The sequence below is a fragment of the Lycorma delicatula genome, chromosome 1 (genome assembly GCF_047948215.1).
Source record: "Lycorma delicatula isolate Av1 chromosome 1, ASM4794821v1, whole genome shotgun sequence".
Lineage (NCBI taxonomy): Eukaryota > Metazoa > Arthropoda > Insecta > Hemiptera > Fulgoridae > Lycorma > Lycorma delicatula.
In genome coordinates, this window is record NC_134455.1 from 187,229,703 (window position 1) to 187,251,077 (window position 21,375).

Here is a 21,375-nt window from a genome sequence, read left to right on the forward strand (position 1 = left end):
AATGTATTTTGAATATAAATGAGACTAAAATAAGAGGAATAACTGGAAATAAAAAAAATAAGAGGAATTAACTGTAACAGTAAGGAATATAATTAGTTAAATATCAAAATGGGGACAACAATATACTTAGTAATTTGAAAATGTTTTTGTTTATTAATTTTTATTTTTATTATTCTATTATTCTTTATAATCTTATTATTCTTTTAATAGGAATATTTTACACAATTAACTGCTTCTGCTTTCTTTGGCAAAATATTGCACTCTTTAAAAATTAAGTAAATTTTCTTGTTGCAACAGAATAATGTAAATAAAGAATAATACAAGAGATATAAATCGTAAGTGAAGATTTTATTAATCTAAACAGTAAATGCATGAAACATATAAGTGAAAATAATACTACAATAAAAACAAATATACTTAAAAATGTACAATGGGTAGGAAAGATGAAGATAATTTAGATGGATCTTTGGAGATCAGCCAAGTTTCAAGAAGGGAAAAAGACAGAACTGAAACAAAGACAAAGACAAGACAAAGGACAGAACTGAAACCAGATGATAAATGAGACTGAGGAAAACATTACTAATGTTGTCGAAATGAAAAATCTGCAGCAATTCTGGATTCTGAAGAGAATGTGTGATACACAACACATCAAACGGAATAATAAAGTTGTGTCATGGAGATATATCATAGTAAATTCTACAACCTATTACAGGCAGTATTGCATTAAGTGTAAGTGACAGTTATAAAAGCTTCTTCGCTGTGAGTTGTCAGAGTTAAATTGCCGGTTGCTTATATTTCTACAAAATACTCATATTGCTTTGAAATAGTTTTCGTTTTGTGCATATTTATAGAACAATAAATTAAAATGGAAGAACATATTTTGTATGGAGATATGACTGAAGAAGATTTAAATCGTAGTTATGAATCACTTGGTTGTATGTTATATAGAAGTTTGAAAATAAAAGGATCTGAAATTTTTCAGGTTGGTATTTCTGGCATGTATTAGTGATTTGAACGAAAAATACGTGATTTTAGTGAAAAAGTTTTATAATTATTATTGTAAAACTATGGTTATTGGTGACTGCTCACTACGTTTTTTAATTTGCTGAAAATGAGTAGTTAACAGTGTAACATTATTTGGTAAAGGAGAAAAAATACTACTTGAGGTGTGCTAGTCGGATACCGGTCAATAAGAGGTAAAGTTGATGTTAGTAGTTTTTATGATGTCCTCAAAAGTTAGTGATGTTAGATATTTTCATTACGCGCCTTGTATTTGCGAAAATATAAAATATTTACGAAAATTGGTTCATATATGCTTATATATGTTTTTTTGGGAAATAGGTAATTTTTTATATCCATTTTAATGGGTGTAATTACCAATAAGATTGGTAATTTTATTTTTTCCGATAGTGTAATTTCATTTATTGCGTAATGGCGAATAAACAGTTTTTAGCATTCAAGATTTAAATTCCGGTGAAATGTGGACAGATAATAGGAGGGAGAAGCACAAAAAATGTGGTAGGTAATTTAATTATGGAGATTAAGAGTTAATAAAAATAGGAGTATTTTAAATAATATTTTCACTTTTATATTAACTTACTTGATATCATCTTCGTTCTCCTTCTTTCAATCAACAATCAATTTCATGAAGTTATTCTGTGCAATCGTTTTTATTTTAACATTCGCCTTCGCATACGCTTCGTAGTATAAAGAATGAAAACAGAAAATTTTTGTGTTTGTTAGCTTCTGTAGTTAGAAAAAAATCATTTAATTGTAGAACATGCTTACTAATTGGTAGAATTTATTAAAATAAATAATCCATTACTTCTGTTTTCTAAGTACTCTATTTTATTCTGTTAATTTTTGTTGCTCCTTAGTAATAAAATATAACATACATAATGCACATAAAATTTTATTATTGTAGTAATTGTATTCAATGTTTGCCGATGAGTTCGAAGCTTTATAAAATCACTTGTGTTTAGAAGTCATGGAACTCTTATTTTATTCTCTATTTTTTTTTTTTTTGACTTGTGGAATGTCATTTCAAAACTATAAACCATATTTTAACTATTAACAAGAAGTACACTCCCGATATTGACTACTCTCTAACATAACTTTTTGCTAGTGTGAAATGTACTAAACTTTAATGTCTGCAAAATTTTAATGCTTTGGAATTAACATTTTTTTTTGTTTTACAGTGTATCTTCTCAGTTTATTGAAGGTAAAATGTGAGTTTTTTATATATATATATATATATATATAAATATATAAAATTTTATTTTGATGTAATTAATTGATTAATATCCACAGTATATACAAGTTTTTATTACCTGCTTTTACATCAGATTTATCTTGTAGAATCTATAAAAAAAAATACTTTGCTACAGATTAAACATTGCAAATGTGGGATGGATTTAAATGCTTTGTAAAAAATAAATATTTATGATTATTTTGGCTTCAATATAAAAAAATTGTGTTTATAATAGAATATATAACAGTTGATCATATTTATTGTTAGAAAAATAGGAGAATACTGAAACTTTTGCGATTGAAGCAGTGCTTAATTACTGAAAACTTATCACTAATATAAAAGGACATATGATAACCTGTCAGTCTAACATTTGGCATGCAAGGAAGGGAACAATTCAAAGTCCAGTTTCATTGGCTTTGTTATCCTTATACTTCGAGAAAGTTATTTTTTTTCTTGTAGGCCACTCTGAAATAAAATTTTTGTCATATCTTTACCAGGAAGTTGTTTGATGATGTAGTTCCTTGGCATAGGTCTACTCCTGCAAGTGTGGGAGGCTGCATTCTAATGAATAATATTATGAAATATGTCTCATAATTATATATAGGGAAAGTTTTTTATTTTGGTTGGTGTAGCAGTAGGCACTGCTTTATAGCAAATGGAAAAAAATTTGACGTACCAAAAAGATTTTTGGAATCTTTTAGTATGATTTTTTAATCAAAACAAATTCTTTTGGAAAAAGATTATTTTTCTTGGGGATGAATAGTGAAATATCAGCTAATTACTTCCATCTTTCCTGGCCATGTCAGTCTAAGAAAGATTAGATCATGTCAGGCTCTTCAGCTACGTTGCCTCTTTTAGTCATTACTTCATTATTGGCCTGCAAGTTGTAAAATCATTAGAATGTTGCATTTGTCACACTATTTCAATACAGTAAAATTATCACTCTGTTGACTTATCATTTTTCTTCAATTTTATATCTGTTAATGTCTATTGGGTTGCTTTTTCTTCTTATTTATAAAGTATCACAAATTTTTGATATCCATTAAATGCATTGTTAAGTCAACATTATTGTAGTAGTATCTAAAACGATTGATGGGGCACTATTGATATGCACTTTACTAGGTATTGCAACAGTGTTTTTGCAAATGTGAGTATGTAATGCTTTTAGAATAAAGATCATAAATTTGGTGCTTTATTTTTAGTGTCGATGGAAGCTAAGCATGCCCTCCCCAAAATTGTAGATTCATCAAGTGATAGATTTTCTCCTAGGTTAAGTACATGTTTGAAATTAGATAAAAGATGCTCATTACTTGGTTAAGTTTTTAGCATAGAACTAGTGCAGTATGTATCTGAATTACGAATAGTAACAGACTAATCCTAAAATTAATTCAAAATTTATTACTGTACTCCTGAAAATTGGGTGTTGATATAACCCATATTGACCAATAGTTTTGAATGCTTGAAAATTTTAGTTATCCATTAATACAGAGGCCAAAATTTTCTTTTATTTCATGAACTTAGTTGGCATCCATTTCTTCACACTTGAATATTGTCAACCAGACCTTTAACTTTTAGTATTTCCTGCACACCCAATTTACATTAACATTAATTAACCAACCCAATTTATGCAATGATCTATCAAAAACATATTTTTTTGGGCCTGTTATTTGATTTTGTGCTTAAAATGAGGTATAGTAGGATTATTTGTTTTGTCTTGCCCATAACTAACATCCTTATTATTTTATACTTCAACCTAGTACTAAGATATACTTGATTAGTACTGTTGTAGTTTTATTCTCCTTTACTGTTATTCTGATTTTATCAGCAAAAAACAGTCTTTATATTAGCAAATGCTGCAGACAAAAACTTCACAAACAGAAAGACCTTTGTATCAACATTAAAAATATGTCTCCTCTGAGAAAACCATTTTATCTTATAGATAGAATTGTACTTTCACCATACTTAAAGTATTGTAGATATGCATATAAATATACAGATTTTTAAATGTGAGATTTATACAGAGTGGGTTTATACAGGGTTTATAAAGCTGCACATTATACAGGTATTAAAAAGTAAAAAACATACAAAAACATTTCTTTGTTCATTTATTTCAACAAATGTTAAGAGGACAAATGGAAATTAGTATACAAGCAAAAAAAAGGTTCAATTTTTGAATACCACTCCAGGAAGATGGCGACCATCATTTTGTGCACATTGCCTGAGTCTCATGTCTCATACAGAAGTTTTCACTCACATGTCATATTACTGGCAGTGTTATTACACAAACTTCTTTTTTATTCCGCACTTTTAAATCCTGTATTGTTCCTGGGTGAGTCTCAAAAACCTTCGAGTTGAGATATCCTCATAAAAAGAAATAACAAGAGCTCAGGTCTAGTGATCATGGAGGCCACTGAATAAGCCCATGGCTACTGATGAGGTGATTCGGGAAAAGGTCATTCAGAAGGTTCCTTGTTACCTTGGCCATGTTACCTTGGCTTTGCTCCATCTTGTTGGAAATGAGTGTTTTCATTCACAGCAAATCATTAAAGTTCTGGAATGAGAAAGATTTCCAGCATTTGTATAATTCCAGCATTTTTTTGCTGATAAATTCATTATTCCTATGTGGTTTCTTTCATTGTTGTATTATTTTCATTGTTATACAGAAGAGAATTACATGAGAATAAATGTGAGTTGCATGGTAAAAAAGAAAAATTTTATCAGCAGTGAAATCGGTCTTATATTGAATGAGGATGACAAAGACAGCAGTGATGTAGAAGTATGTTTTCGTCAATGGTGAAAACTAGTTCATCAGTATGTTTCAGATACTGATGAACTATAAGATGACAATAACAGTAAAGGAGAACAAAACTACAACAGTATGAATCAAGTATATCTTAGTACTAGGTTGAAGTTTAAAATTATAAGGATGTTAGTTATGGGCAAGACAAAATAAATTATCCTACTATACCTCATTTTAAGCACAAAATCAAATAACAGGCCCAAAAAATATGTTTTTAGTTAGATCATTGCATAAATTGTGTTAGTTATTGATGTTAATGTAAATTGGGTGTGCAGAAAATATTAAAAGTTAAAGGTCTGGTTGATAATACTCAAGTGTGAAGAAATGGGTGCCAACTAAGTTCATGAAATAAAATAAAATTTTGGTCCCTGTATTAATGGATAACTAAAATTTTCAAGCATTCAAAACAATTGAATCAAAAACTATTCGGTAATAATCAATAAAAATGTGAGCTATGCCCTCAGGCACCAGGAGTGGCGTGTCTACAGCCTCACCACACCAAAGCAAACCCCCTCATGCTCGAGAGGGCTCCCAAGGCACTCAGCCGCAGACCTGTCCAACCTGGCACCCTCCAACGCCTCATTTCCTTGCAGGCCGCACCAATGCTCACCGTCTCCTACGACTTTTTTATGTGTTTCTAAGTTCTTCTAAAACTTTTCTATTATAATTTGCAATATAGTCCACTGCTTCACACCCTGAATCATTATCTGCTGAAAATCCTCAGGTCTGAACATGTCCATCCAACCAAGGGCATCCAGCATGCACCTCTGCTCACCCTAGAACCTCGTACAACAGAAGAAGACATGGTACAGAGTTTCCTCCATGTCGCAGGCCGGACAGCGGTCTGAATGGTTAAATGCGAACCTAAAAAGATACTACCTATAACCATCTTGCCCAGCCAGGAATTGCGTAGGACTATAATCAACTGATCTGTGAGTCCTTTTCTTTCTTTTTCCTGTTTAGACTCCGGTAACTACTGTTTAGATAATTCTTCAGAGGATGAATGAGGATGATATGTATGAGTGTAAATGAAGTGTAGTCTTGTACATTCTCAGTTCGACCATTCCTGAGATGTGTGGTTAATTGAAACCCAACCACCAAAGAACACCAGTATCCACGATCTAGTATTCAAATCCGTGTAAAAATAACTGGCTTTACTAGGGCTTGAACGCTGTAACTCTCGACTTCCAAATCAGCTGATTTGGGAAGACGCGTTCACCACTAGACCAACCCGGTGGGTGCAAAGGAAAACCTATGTAACTGATACTGTAAGAAGTAAAAGATTAGGTAAGCCATTACTAGAATTCAAGTCTTGAAGCTTAAAGCTATAATGAAAGTAGTACATGAAGATCAAAGTGATTTCTACAGCATTTGAAGGAAATCTTGTAAGTAAAGAATTGAAGAGTACGTGAAGTATTTATTAATCCTTTAGCAGTTGTAGATTAAAATAAATATATGAATGATGCTGATTATACTGATCACACTGTTACGAATACACATTTTTTCAGTTTTATGTTTTAAAAGGTTAAAATGTTTAATCCCAATTATTTAAAAATAATTAATACAGTAATTAATAATACTAAATAATTATAAAGTTAACAACAGATTCCTATTAAATTAAATTAATTAATATAATTCCTATTCAATCCTTGTATTCCTATTAAATTGCATATACACATTTTTTTAAAAATGAAAAGCACATAAAATTTTATTCCATTAATAGCTTCTGTTATTTTTTTTTTTTTTATTGTTATTTTATTTTTTTATAACCAGAGGTTAATAATTATTAATCAATATATTTAAATTTAAAAAAAAGTTAAAAAAAAAGATTGTTAAATCAAATTCGAACTGATGTGCCTTCCTCTTGTGAGATCCAAATATTTTATTAATTAAAATTTTATATGGCTATAACTCTGGAACCAATGAAAATACATACTACTTATGATATATTGTTGGAAAGCTCTCAATGAAAGCTCTCTCTCTCTCTCTCTTATTACTGCAATTAAAAAGTACAAAATCCAAATTTATTGGATTTTTGTGGAAAGCTTGAGAGCTTTATCCAAATTTATTGGATTTTTAAATTCGGTTTCCTTAATATTATTACATTATCACTAATGTTTTCCTTTTCTTTTATTTACACTTTTGCGTAGTTTATAGGAACTTAACTTCTGTATTATATTTCAGTTAGTGTTTCCAAGTTTTTGTATGTTTTAAAGTAAACTTCTTGTTTCTGGATATTTTATTCACGCAGAAATTTTCTTAGTTTTGTTCCTGGATTGTATTTTTTTAAGTTCAAAACATTTTGTTTTCTTCAAAGATGTTTCTGTGGAATTTTTATATTTTATTTCTTAATAAAAATAAAGAAAAAAGTTGTATTTTTATGCTTAATTTGTTTAGTAATAAAATACAAAAATATCTACAAGTAGGTAATTTACTCGACAACTGTGTATTTTATGTTAGAACTGTAGAATTGTGTACTTTGTTTTATTTCTTAATAGAAATAAAATATAAAATAATTATAAGTAAAACATAAATAACCAAACAGAATTTCAGTGTTTATAAAAACTGGCTGATGTGTAATAAATACTGGCTGATGTGCATTAATATTGCAGGGAAGTAAATCAGGAGGAGATAAGCTAGTCTTATCTCCTCCTGATAAGACTATAAGGACAATTTTATTGTCCTTACTTTAGGACAATAAAATTTCTTAGGAAATTTTATTATCCTAAAAATAAAACATCTATTCTTAGAATTTTTTTTTTTTTTTACTGAATTTTTGTTAAAATCAGTTTCCGCAAAGTTTAATAGGTATTCTCCTGTTAATATAGTTATAGTTATCACAAAGAAAAATATACAATTTACACCATTAACCATAATAGTTTGTTAAAATATACCGGGTGATCATTTGAAAAGTTACCACATTATTATTCAACAGCAATCAGTCACATTGTGTTTCTGTTTGCAGGCTGTATACCATTATCAGGGGAGGACTTTCAAAAAATCATTTTCAAAGGGGTGGAACCCACCCTCTCAGCTTCACCTACCTCAAATCAAAAATCTTAAATGGCAATGGTAACATTTGATTACATTACTTCTGATTAACAGCTGATTTGGGAAGACGCGTTAACCACTAGACCAACTCGGTGGGTTGATCCGTGACTCCTACCACACCAACTCCTTACATTCCCATTCAGACGGTAACTCCACCGACATTTCTTTCCCGCATCCCACCATTCTTGCAAAGTATTCATCAACTCTTGTAAATTGGTCACAATCAATCTTTTCTTCTTCAAAAGAGGAAGCATCCTTAATTCTCTCATGATTTTTTTTTTGGAAGTTTATGACAATTACTTTAATTTCATATTCATAAAAGATTCTTCTGTGAATTATGAACAGAGTAAAAACTGGTATCAACAGTTGCAGAAGAACAGTGTGAATTCTGGAAAGGAAGAGACAGTACAACTGATGAGATTGTGATAATAAAAAACTATTTTAGTGATAAGTTTATGAATGAGGTAAAGGAATAAGTGTTCTTTTGGTTGTACTCAGAAGTGTGCTTTTAAATGTATTCAGAATGCTATGCATTACTATAAATTGTGTTTGATTTTATCTAGTCTAATGTTGATTATCCAAAAGTAGGGTTTGTTCAGGTCTAAACTTCTGTTTGAATTAGCTGAAGTAGAAAAATAGACAATTTAAATTCATTTTATACTCCTTAATGTAAGTTAATGGAAAGTTTCTTCCTTCATTTATTGTCTTTATAAATTTATGTCATTGAAATTTGTCATTGTAAATTTATGTGAAATTTTCCCATGTTATAGAAGCAGCCTATTAGTCCATTGTTTCTTGATAGAAATCAGTTCATTAATTTATTGTTTATACACTAATTTTCCCAGTATTTCTCATAACTATGATGGATGTTAAGCATTTGAGGTATAAAAGGCACTGGCTAGAGTTACTTTTTCTGAGAAAAATGTTATATACTATATGGTTAGACAGTGTGTTGTCAGAGTGAAGCTGTCACTGTCGCTTGTACAGCCGTAGTATTATCTTCATCTTAATGGGCTTGGCATGTTGATGTACAACAATGTTTTCATTTCATTGAAGAAGGCTAAGAATAAAAACCCCTTTTATTCCTCATTTTTGCTATTAAGTTTGATATGGAATGCTTCTTATTTTTTGACAGTAGCGGTTTCATTATTGGAAGTGACTTATGTCTTACATTAAATGAGTTAGTCATAAAGTTGTGGCACCTTTTTTTTGTTATTGACGAGTCAAGAAACACCATTTACACACGCCCCATAATTGGGGCAGTGTCAGAGTCGCACAGGTTCCACTAGATGTTGTTAAGAGCGTATGTATACCTTTACCCTATGGACTAAAACTCCTATCTCACCACTTCTCCCCACCAGGGCCAGGCCACAATGAAGCATTCTCAGTTCCATGGGGTGACTTCAGGCCCAGGAGTCGAGAGTCCTCGTGCATCATCACTGTACCTCATTCATGCAAGCAATGAACTATGACTCTGCAGGAGGTTATCCGACCCTTCCTCACTCTCCGGTCCAATTTTTCATCTAGCAGCTGGAATACTTGGACTTTCTCAGGCTATTCTGTCCTCGCATCTTACTCCTTACTCCTAATAATAACCGTACAAGAGATGGAATCCCATGTTTCATCATTGCTTTACAATGATGAAACTTCTCTATTATATTCTCTGTTGTGAGAGGATCCAGATGTATAATTATGCCGCAAGGGTTCCCAACGTAAACAGTGGAACACAACGTGTTTTACGTCATCCAAGTCTCCACAATATGGTCACGCGTTATCATGCACTCTCTTGAACTTGTGTAGATATTAGCGGAAACAGCCGTGGCCTGTCAGGAACTGTGAGCTCGTAACATAACGTAAGCGTCTAATCCAGGCACTGGTGGACGCTTCACTCCAAAGAAACTTCCATCGCTTTAACAAAAGGTCGCACGCCTCGATTTTGTTCATACCTGAACAGGTTGCGCATCTAATTTTAGCAAACAACTTGACTGATGGCGTTCCAACTACAACAAAGACTGTCTCAGCCGAGACAGTCCTGTATGCGGAGCACGCTGTCAGGGCTATACACCTTTGTAAACCAACAAATATGCGTACATTTCTCTTCGAACTCATTGCTTTTTTTCCACACAGGGATTCCATAAAGAATTATAGAATTAACTACATGTACATATATCTTATTCCTGGAAGATTTAGGGCCATCCACGTTTGTGAGTAACCTACTCAGAACCCGGATGATCTTCTCAGCCTTCTTTTGCAACCTGGCCAACATGTGCAGAAAATGAGCGGCTACGGTCGATCCAGAAACCCAAGAATTTAACTTGTCCGGAAATATGGAAGGCCCTTTCACCTCGAAACGCATAGGCTGTAGCCACCTCCTTCCAGCCAAGACTACCGCTTTAGTTTTGCGAGGAGATAAACTCAAACCCTGCTTAGTCAACCATTCATCAACAATGACTATTGAACGGTTCGCTTTCGAGATGATATCTCTTTCACTCCTGGCAACTACTACGAGATCTAAATCGTCGGTATATGCGACAGTTCAGACCCATTCGGGATATGTCACATCCTCATACACGAGATTCTACAGCGCTGGTCCAACAACCGAGCCCTGTGGAACTCCGCACTGTGCATCAAAAGACAGATGTTAGCCTCCCAGTTCGTACACTATCTTTCTGCGCTGGAGATACCTCTGTAAAATTCGCTGAAGGTACGGGGAAATGCGCCATTTCTGCAGGGCTCTGAAGATGGACGCCCAACTAATGGAATTAAAAGCATTTTGGACGTCCAGGAGTATTACAGCCGGAATACTCCTGGAACGCCGAGTCCCATGAAGTGGTTCGCAGCGTCCATCGTAGAACGACCTTGCCTGAAGCTGTACTGCATGTCGCTCTTGCCTCGACTTCCTGCTGCAGCCTAGCCACAAGTAACCTTTCGAACAGCTTACAGAAGCTGTTCGTCAGGCACAACGGTTGGTAAGTTGTAGTTTCACTAGAACCTCTAGGTTTCTCGATGAATACTTATCTAGAGATCTTCCACTCGTCTGGTATGTAATCGTGTAAATCATATAGTTCATGATATTAAGAATAGGAATTGGAGAACCCCCGTGACGATCTTCACAACCTCCGAGGGGATCCCGTCCGATCCCGGACTCTTGTGAGGGTTCATACCGAGTGCAGCCGCGAAGAGCTTATGTATCTCGAGCAACGGCGGGTCGTCTGCAACTATATCCATCCTGGGAGGTCAGCCGCCCTCGGGAAGAGGGTTCCAAACAACTCCAAGACCTGGGCAGCTGTGAGAGTAGGGAAACGTCGTCCAAAACGTCCCATAACTTTCCTGAAGCCGTCTCCCCACACGGCGCGATCAATCTCCCGGCAAAGAGACTTCCACTCATCTCTCTTGGCCTCCTTGATCGCAAATTTGCAGTTGCGTCAGCTACTCTTCTTATGCCGTCTCAGCACGAAGGCTGTGCCTGTGATGTCTGGCCGCGCGCTGATATACCCTACCCTTGGCTTGACACCTACTTCTCATCTCGCTCAACTGTGGGGGACCACCAGTATGCAGATTTTCTAAAACTGTCGACTACCTGAATAACACCTGCCCGCTCACACTCTTCAGCAACTACTTCCAAGACTCGCCATGGTATCAGCGAGCCTACATGCGGGGAGCTCACTAATGTCAAATCAAGACAGAGTCTAGAGTCACCCATCTGAAAGGTGGAATCATCGTTATTGATACATAAAATTTCCAAGATAATTACCGGGTGCGTTCCGCTGACACTAGTAAAGGCAGGGGATTTAGAATTAAAATCCTCCAAAACCAAGATCCTTCGACCTTGAAACCCAGCAATGTAGTCAAATAGATGGTCCAAGAAATCCTTAATCTGTAAGTCGGCTTGGAGGAGTGGTAGCAGGAGAAAACCACCACATCCACCCAGATGTATCCCAGACCACGCCCAGAATTGACCCGTGACGGGGAAACCAAGGCAGGCGTCACATTCTGTGTCTGTAACTCACCTGTCGCCCACGACCGACTTCCTATTTGGTTCGGTAATCACAATCATGTCAGCTCCGTGCTGGAGGGCCACTTGCCAGTAATTGACTGTCTGACTGCACCTGTTGATATTCAACTGGAGAATCTTCATTTCCGCTCAGGACAAACCCTGCTCAACGACAAGTGGTCCACCGAGCACACAGCACGCAACAGCCCTTTTCCCCACACTGGTTCATTCTATGTCCCGGCTTACCACAATTAAAGCACACGACTGTGCGATCCACACTGGTGCAATTCAACGCGATGTGGTGAACCTTTCAACATTTTGTAGCATTTCGTCTCAGCATTCTGAATAACAGCGTGGCACTGCACCCATCCGACTCGAACCCTGTTTTCGATTAGCTTTTTGGCTGCCCGGTACGACATAATGTAACTTTTTACATGGACCCGATGGCGGGACGAAGAGAAGTCAGTCTAAACTCCTCCTCCCGGCCAAGGATGGCCCCCAAAACCTTCTCATTGACATCACTCTCCTTCATCGTAGCGTCGATATCATACATTACAGTTCGATCGAAGGTTCACCTGAAAATCATCGGCCTTGGTCTGTAATACTGACTTAAAGGTTTCTGCCGCCTTAAAATTTTTCACCCTTATCATCAATTCTTCATTATTGCCACGCCTAACTGACAACATATCAGTGGCTTCGTTAACTGATAATCGGTCCTTCATCGACTTAAGCAAGTCGCCGTATGACTTGCCTAAAGACCTCACGACGAGTGTTTTGGTGTCTTAATGCACTGGACTGGAGGTGGTTTTGCTCCTAGCTACAGAATTGTCCCGCTTCGTCAGGCAAATTGTAATTGGTTTTGCCCTGCCACTACCGAAGTAGGCCAAGAGTCTCCGGGATTAGTATCCGACCTTGTCGCCAGAAAAACTGAAAACCGGGTCACTTGCTTCATTGAAAACAAGGCGATATGCCTTCAGGCAGTCAGCCATACAGATATCCTATCCCTCTCTGGAGTCATGAAAAACCGTACATGTTGCGCCACCAACCAGGGTTGATTCTTCGCCTAGGAGTACACCCCTCGTCTTTTTCCAAATCACCTGTCCTCGCATAGCCCTACCCTCTCGGAACAAGGAGGAAGCCAAGGGGCTACCAGAGAACGCCGATCATACAAGCCTTGATCAGTCCGGCCCGCCAAACCCACAAGAAAAGCACCCCCTCATCAGCAGCAGCCGGCTCATTGATGACTTCAGTAGTGGCCAATAATTCCGAGGGCCAACGCCGGGCGACCAAGTGAAGTTCCTCGTCAGAGACGCTATTTTCCAACTTAACCGCCAAATCCGACTTTCGACACACCTTTGCGTTGCCATTGTTATCTTATCAATTGATGGAGATAACTCGCATAGTTCTCTAAATTCCGAAGCCAGTATAGTGAGATCTTTATCGAGAAGCTTAATCTCACGCTTCGTGCTGCGGTTTATATATTGACGTTAAATCATCAGCCAATATCTCCAGCCTAGCTACAAGAGTTTCCAGGTTGCCGCCAGAACGCTCTTCCTTATCTGAGAAAGCGACACGAAAGCGCTTGGTTGTCGGAGAAGCCCTGAACTCCGTTGTAGCAGCTACGGTCGAACCAGCAACTTCTCTCTCCACATTCAGGGATGATGTGGAACCTCGGAGAGAGCGACCTTTACCGGCGACCGCTCCAGCTTCATAGTGTAATGAAACGGATTCCCGTCCATTCTGTGGCTATACCGTTCGTCAGATCGAAAGCGATCTGCATACTTTTATCGCTACCAGTGTATTCTGGGCCCAAAAACAAGCTCCATAACACCTCACTCGTCCGTGTATACAGAGGACCCGTAATATCAGAAATACGCTGTATTTCTAATTATTTTATTTTAAATGAGTTCAATTTATTGATATAAGTCTGTTATTGTTAATAATAATTGTATTAATTATATAACCGCCTTCTGATAATGTTATCTGTTATCGGTTAGAGATAACTAAATAATCACGCGCTACGAAGGGTCGCCCAGTATAATCCTTATTGCATGTGGCAATAAGGTCAAAACGACAAAAATTACAATAAAAAATCCGTCTGTTAATCAAAAATCATAAAAATTTCAAAATACTTCCAATAAACACTTACCTGATAATAAAAATATAATAATAAAATAAACCCAATTAAATAAAAACAATATTTAATGTAATTTAACGTAAAGTGGAGGACATGAAAACAGACACAAAATTACATCAATTTTCTATCACAACTAGGCTATTTGATAACCGATTTAAAAAAAATAAAATGTCATTTTGTTCAAAATAAAAGGCTTAATATTTTAGCAAATATCATACATTTTGATAAAACTAATATTTACAGAGATATAATAGATTGAAAAATAAACATGGCCCCCATTTTGCAATTTGCGAAGGTATTTAAGTCCTGATTTTTTGCTAATTTTAAAACTTTATTACCAAGACGCTCACCAAATATTAATGTGATTCATTTATTTGAACTTGAGATGTAAATCTCAAGTTGTTATATAAAAATAACAAACTGGCGGACAGTGAGAGAACGCCGGAGAAATTACCATTTTTCCTAAGGATATTTTTTGTTTAGTTTTACAAGTAGAATACGAAAAAGTATAGCCAATCCACCATTTTAGAAAAACTCTCTCTCTCTCGCTGTCTCTAACTCTACACACACACAAAATTATACATATATACAAATATTTTTTTGTTGAAAATTCAGGTAAGTAATTAACATGTTGACTACTGTGCTAATAGAATTTAATATTAAATGAAATTCAAACCACCAAAATATAGAAAATATATACTTTCATATTAATTCAAAGAATCGATTTTCGTGGGATCCCGCATCTTCAGTTGGTATGTAATTCTATAATTACATTAAATAGATTGTTTTTATAATTTTGAATTTGTAGAAATTGTAACTGCTTTGTAAATTTTGAGATTTATTATAAACAAATTGTAAATTCTGCTGATTAGTACTGTAATGATGATATCATCAATTCAAAATTCACAAATTATAAAAACAATTTATTTTAATGTAATTAAAATAAATTGTAAACTTAATGTAAACAAAAACCAAATTCTTTTTTGGTGATGTAAAAAATTTGTAAAAACAAAATTTGCTGTTAAAAAATAAAAATAAAAAACTAATTACACAACAATTGTGAAATAAAAATAAATAAACAAAAATTACTTGGATAATAATCTTTTTATTAATAACAAACAATAAATTACTTGAAAAATTATTGTTTTAAAGCTGGCAATAAAATAGTAACAGTTGATCAACAATGCGCAATACTGTATTAGTGTTTAAATCATTCTGTAAAAGTATATCGGGTACTGTAAACGATGATGTTAGTGAAGGTTTTCTATGAATTTTAGTTTGATTGTAATCAGTTTGATATTGAAGTAATGCTGTACTTATTTACAAGAAAGGAATATGCTGATATAGTATTCATTTTGGGTATGTTTAATGATAATGCTTCAGTTGCTGCAGTAGAATATGAAATACATAATGAAGGATTCTAGATTCCAAAACAGTTAGTGCATCCTTTTGCAATCTTTGGAAAACAGATTCACTACCTATATTACACATACCAGCTATGAATGATCTGTCTAACATAACGCTGTTATTGAAGAAATTATTATCAATGGAGTTCGTCAGTAGATGACATCTTTCTAAGTGGATCAGAGTTTTGCATTTGATGATTTGGAAGACACTTAAACAAAACAAGTTTTATCTTTACCATAAACAGCAGTTCAACATCTACACCCAGGAGATGCCACTTCACTTGGAGTTCTGTAGCTGGTGAAATACAAATCGACAACTCTACAAGTATGATTTGTTTACCAAGACAAATTTCACTCGAGATGGCATCAACAACTTACGCAATGAGCATACATGGGGAGAAGTAAATCCTCATGAAACAGTGAATGCAATTTTCAACACCGATTTAGCATCAATGTGTGGTGCGGCCTTCTTCACAATCAGCTGTTTGAATAGTTCATATTATTTGGCCACTTAAATGAGGAGTTATACTTGCACTTACTTCAAGAAGAATTTCTGCAGCTGCTTGAAGATGCTCCTCTAGCGCTGAGATGCCAAGTATACTTCAAGCACAATGGCAGCGCGCCTTCCCACTTCTCTTTTACCATTTCCACTCATTTAAATCATCTCCTGAGAAATAGATTGGTTGTGGAGGTTCACATTCCTGGCTACCAAGATCATCTGATCTAACACCTTCAAGTTTTTACATCTGGGAATGGATGAAAAATATTGGGTGAAGTGAGTAAAACATAGCAATTTCATAGTATAATCTAGGGCAGAGATCGGCAACCTTTTTGTCAGTAAGAGAGCAAAATAAATTCAAAAGTTATTGGGGGTGTCACACTATTATTACACAATAAGCAGATACATTTGCCTTTAAAGTCACTAAAACAAAATTGTTCTGCCCAGTCAACATTAAAACATAAATTCTTTTTCTTTTACAGTTATTCATAATGTTTTATTTATAAAATCTATTTAACCAGTAATATATGTATTTGATAGTGAAAAGTGCGACTATGTTGTGTGATACACACAACATTTTATTATTTATGTACTAATAATACATAAATAATAAAATATAGTTAATAATAATAACACTCAAAATATGTACCACTCGAATACAGTAACATACAAATTTATCAGAAGCGAGAATATTCCTACGAGCTAAGTAGCAAGTGTGTCGTATTTGCTGACACCGAGATTGCGCAGTTATATTGTCTTATACATGTACGACGCTGATACGGTTATTGGGCTTAGTAGATGTGTAATATAATGAGGGTGTATAAAAATTTCATTGAGGGTGTCATGTTGCCAACCCCTGATCTAGGGTGTAGTTTTGAGTCAAATCAAAGTGAATAAACAAACACTACATGTAAGGTAGTTTTTATCTATGCAGGAGTGGTATCCGGTAAAACTGAAAATACAACTACCAGTAGTTATAACTATAGTGCAGCAATATCATTCATGGTACAACTTTTTCATTGTTTCCTCTGCCTCCTACCTCGCACTGCCCCTCCCTTCATGTCAGTCTTAGCTCATAAGAGGAAGTTTCTTTAATGTTCTAGAACACTTATCTTATTTTAATATGTCGTCAAGTGAAGATGAAGGGGATGATGATTCATCAAATGACTTGCAGAACACCCAGTGTTGTGGAAAAGTTAAGAGAGCCAAAAATTATTAATGGAAAAGAGAAGGCATGGGAAGGTGTATGTAGCATATATCCCCAGAGACTGAAATCTCTGAAGCCCATATGAAGAAAATGCTACATACAAAACATGAAGACCAAAATAAAAATGAAAACAGATAAAAACCAACGAGTAACAAAAAGATCCAACATAAAAATTGGGAAAACATGTTTTTATTAGTATTAGGTGAAACAGAAAATCCAGTTTTCACTAAGTGCCTTGAGGTATTTCCATTTGGGTATCACAATGAACCAAATATAACAGCTTTGTGTCTAATAGCAATGATGAACACAGCTACCCTACAACATCTTCAATTAATAAGTTTACTTTTTAAGTTATACAACAGATGAATATGACATTGCAAAGTCTTATCTGAGACCCAGTATGAAGAAGATGATATCCTACAAAAATAAAGAAACTAAAGACTTATCAACTGCAGAGGCTGGTCTTGTTGCAACAGTTTGAACTGCAGAAAATCCAGATTGAGAAAGAGAAAAAAGAATTGGAGAAACTGAATAAAATCTACACTTACAAAAAAACTGTCATAACCTCAGATGTTTATTTGTTTGAAAATTTAAAATAAAATCATAAATAACTGTATGTGTTATATCCTTTTCATTTCCCTTCAAAAAAATAATGAAATAAAAAATAGAAGCGCAGGCCAGTACAACTTGCACTGGTCTGGATGTGCACATGGTTACTAGCTTAGCTGCTGTTACCATGCTGGCCGCAAGTACAGCTAGGCCCTGTACCTATCTATAGCAGTTTTCAGACCTAATAGTTGTAAACAGGCCTAGTTGACAACCAGAAGATTGACATCACCAGCGCAGCACCAAGTACTGTGCCATGACTGCAATGGGATGTCAACAGGCTAACTAGTAAAGTAGCTAGTTGTTGCTAAATATCAGAATTTAATTTTAATTTTTTATATTTTTATTATTTTGTAGAAACCGGTAATCATGATTTTAAACAGATTGTACTGCAATTGAGGCAATACAGTATGTATTCTAAGCAATAGATTTAGATTCAACATGCAACATATAACATTACGAATTACAAAATATTAAATTCTTTACAGTAACAATACATAAATTAAATAAAATGTAATATATTCTGCTGCTTCTGTTTTCTATAAAAGTTTGTCGCATTATTTTCATGTATCTGTCTGCCAACTTCCTCTTTATGGAACTCATCTTCCTCTCTACCTTCATCCAAGTCCTTGAAATCAAATAAGATGTTTGATGATATTGTGAAGCACAACGCAGCTCATTATTAGTTTTGGTACCCTTTCTAGTGATACTCACACGCAATTACCAAGGATTGGGAACCTTTGTTTGAGATGACCAAATACTCTATTATGACTTTTTTCAGCATGTTCGCTTTTAAATCAATGTTTAATGATGCCTTCAGGTGTCTTAAATGGCATGATTGGCCATGGAGATTATACCATAGCCAAAGTCGATTAGCATATAAGCAGTTGTGGTGTCATATTGAGGGATTATGTCCTGAATATTGCTACTCCATATTTTTACACAGAGTCAGGCCACTTGATGCAAATGCTTGTAAACGTTTCCTCTTCATCACATGTTGCCTGAATATTTACACTGGCATAAGCCTTGTGATTAATATATTTGTCCCTGAACATTGATGGTTTTTTCATATTTATATGGTGCAATCTAATTCATCAGCAGTTTGTAAATGACATTGCATTTGCCACAGTAACATTTCATTATTCATTTATTGTGCTATGCTGGGAAAATGAGTCCAGTTATGAGCATTTTCAATAATATGACTTATAACATTATTAATACTTTTACACACTGTTGATCGGTCTACTCCAAAGACTTCTGTCAATCCACTCTGAAATCCAGTATTAGCAGTATAACATATGATTATCTCCATGTGATATCTTGGGATAGGTGCTTTTCTCTGAGTTTCATCATTATTTGACTAGTTTCTGAAGTTAGAAAATCAATTCTTTCAGTCTGGAAACACATCAGTTCCTTGCATCTACTCATAACTTCTTTCTCCTTTCCTTTCATAACTTCTTTCTTCTTTCCTTCTTTCTCCATTCAAACAAGTTTGAATGTATAACATGGTTTTCCCTCTATTATATGCACAAACATTTCCTTATCAAAGATTGCTGACAAAGTGTAGTATGCCATACCTTAGACTCTGAAATAATGAAGTTGTATCTTCACTTTATCCACCTTTTCAGAAAAACAAAGTTGTAACTAATAGAGGGATAGTTTTAATTTGCTTTTATTCATGCCAAAGGTAGTTGCAACTTAGAAATACCATAGTGATAGCATAAATTCCTTTTTATTCACTTCACCTATTGTATAGAAAACAAAAATACATTCTTGTGAGGAATTAATTGTTTGCATTACTGATGCACGGCTGAGCAGCTTAAAGTCAGCACTAAAGAACTAAAAAAGAGGAATAAAAGTAGTACAGAAATGTGCCAAGAAATATGCTGAAAATGGTGGGCTCATTTTTTAACATTTATTATAAACTTGTGTGTATAATGTATTTTGGTCTAATGTACTGTTCTAAATAAAGTTCAAATTTTTTTCTACTTTTGTTTGTTTTATTCTAATTATCATACACCATTTGTTTACAAATTAAATTCTCTTCAAGTTTTGTTTAAACGTTTTATGTATTTATTACATTTTTAACAAATTTATTGTATATCAAACATAAAAAAAACAGGGTTTTTACCCCAATTTATTTGTTTTCAGGCCAGATTTTTCAAAAACTTCTGAAGATACAGTTCTGGAATCTATTTTATTTGATTTTTCAGATCAAAAACCATAGGAAACCACTAATTCTGTCCCTTAATTTCAGTATAATCTCATTTCACTGGGGTAACTGTAATCCAAGTGAAACTTTTCACTAGCTATAACTAAGATATAACTAGCTTATGACTAGCTGTAACTATATTAGGATTCTAAGTATATTAGGACATATATTTGTTTATATGAACTTTTCCCATTATTTTCATGATTAGAATAGGTTATGAAAGTCCCAGGAGAACTTGGTAATACACTTTACATATACTTATAGCCATTTTTAATGATGGTAAATTAGTTAAGAAAAAAACAAATAAATCAGTTAGTGGTGATTTTAATGATGTTGTTAAAGTTATGTTTATAAATTTAGTATTTGTCTGTTTTCTTTTTTCAGATTGATGCAGTTACTGGGAAGAGTCAGACACATAATGATGTTCTTCATTTAAGCTGTAATTTGGCTCAAAATTTAAAATTAAAAGGATTAAAAAGCGGAGATGTCATCACCATATGTTGTGAAAATAGATTAGAGTATGCAATACCTCTTTTTGCTACCCTTTATATTGGTGTTGTATGTAGTCCACTTAATCCAGCATATACTACAGGTAAAAACAATTTTCTCTATTTGATATTGAATAGAAGTACGTGAACAAATTTGTTTTGTAATATAATGCTATTTGATGAATAAAAAGAACTGGTACTTTTTGATTTATAGGACACCCAACACCACTTCTCTACTTAAACATATTGAAATTAATTTTATATTTTCATATCTGCATATGCTAAGTTACTCTTTAATATACATAATTTACTAATATTTACCTGCAAATTCAAGACTGAAATATTCAAATTTTACAAAAAATTGGTATCATATTTATTCTATGTGTACAGATCTAGTTCAGATGTTTCTGTTGTTAGCTCTTTAATTTATTAAAGAAAATATGCTTAGTTTAATATTAGAGTTTACAGTGTCAATAATTTTGACTGACAAGTAATCTTTTATTGTAATAACATATGTTAAGTGGATCAGGGGCTTTGATTTCCTGCTATCACACAAATTTGGTGAAATATACCACCAAATATATGTGTGTAACTTCTACTTTTTCTTTGACATTTCTTTTTCACCATTTACCAGAATGACATTTTTCAGTCTTTCTTATTTAAAAAAAAAACCTATGATAACTGAAGGGGAAGTCAGTGCACAGCTATTAATGAATGTCTAATA

The 21,375-nt window shown here is 34.1% G+C and overlaps 1 protein-coding gene across 2 annotated transcripts in view; it reads left to right on the plus strand.

Annotated features, from left to right (window-relative positions):
* The first annotated feature begins 692 nt into the window (after positions 1-692).
* Positions 693-21,375, plus strand: part of LOC142326148 (luciferin 4-monooxygenase-like) — a 65,312-nt gene continuing 44,629 nt past the window's right edge. Inside the window, exons 1-2 of one of the 2 annotated variants that reach the window (XM_075368377.1) lie at positions 693-982; positions 20,548-20,755. In XM_075368377.1, the coding sequence (XP_075224492.1) occupies positions 866-982; positions 20,548-20,755 (325 nt within the window). In that variant the 5' untranslated portion in view covers positions 693-865. The remainder of the gene's footprint in view (positions 983-20,547; positions 20,756-21,375) is intronic. The other variant, XM_075368367.1, reaches the window with a different exon arrangement.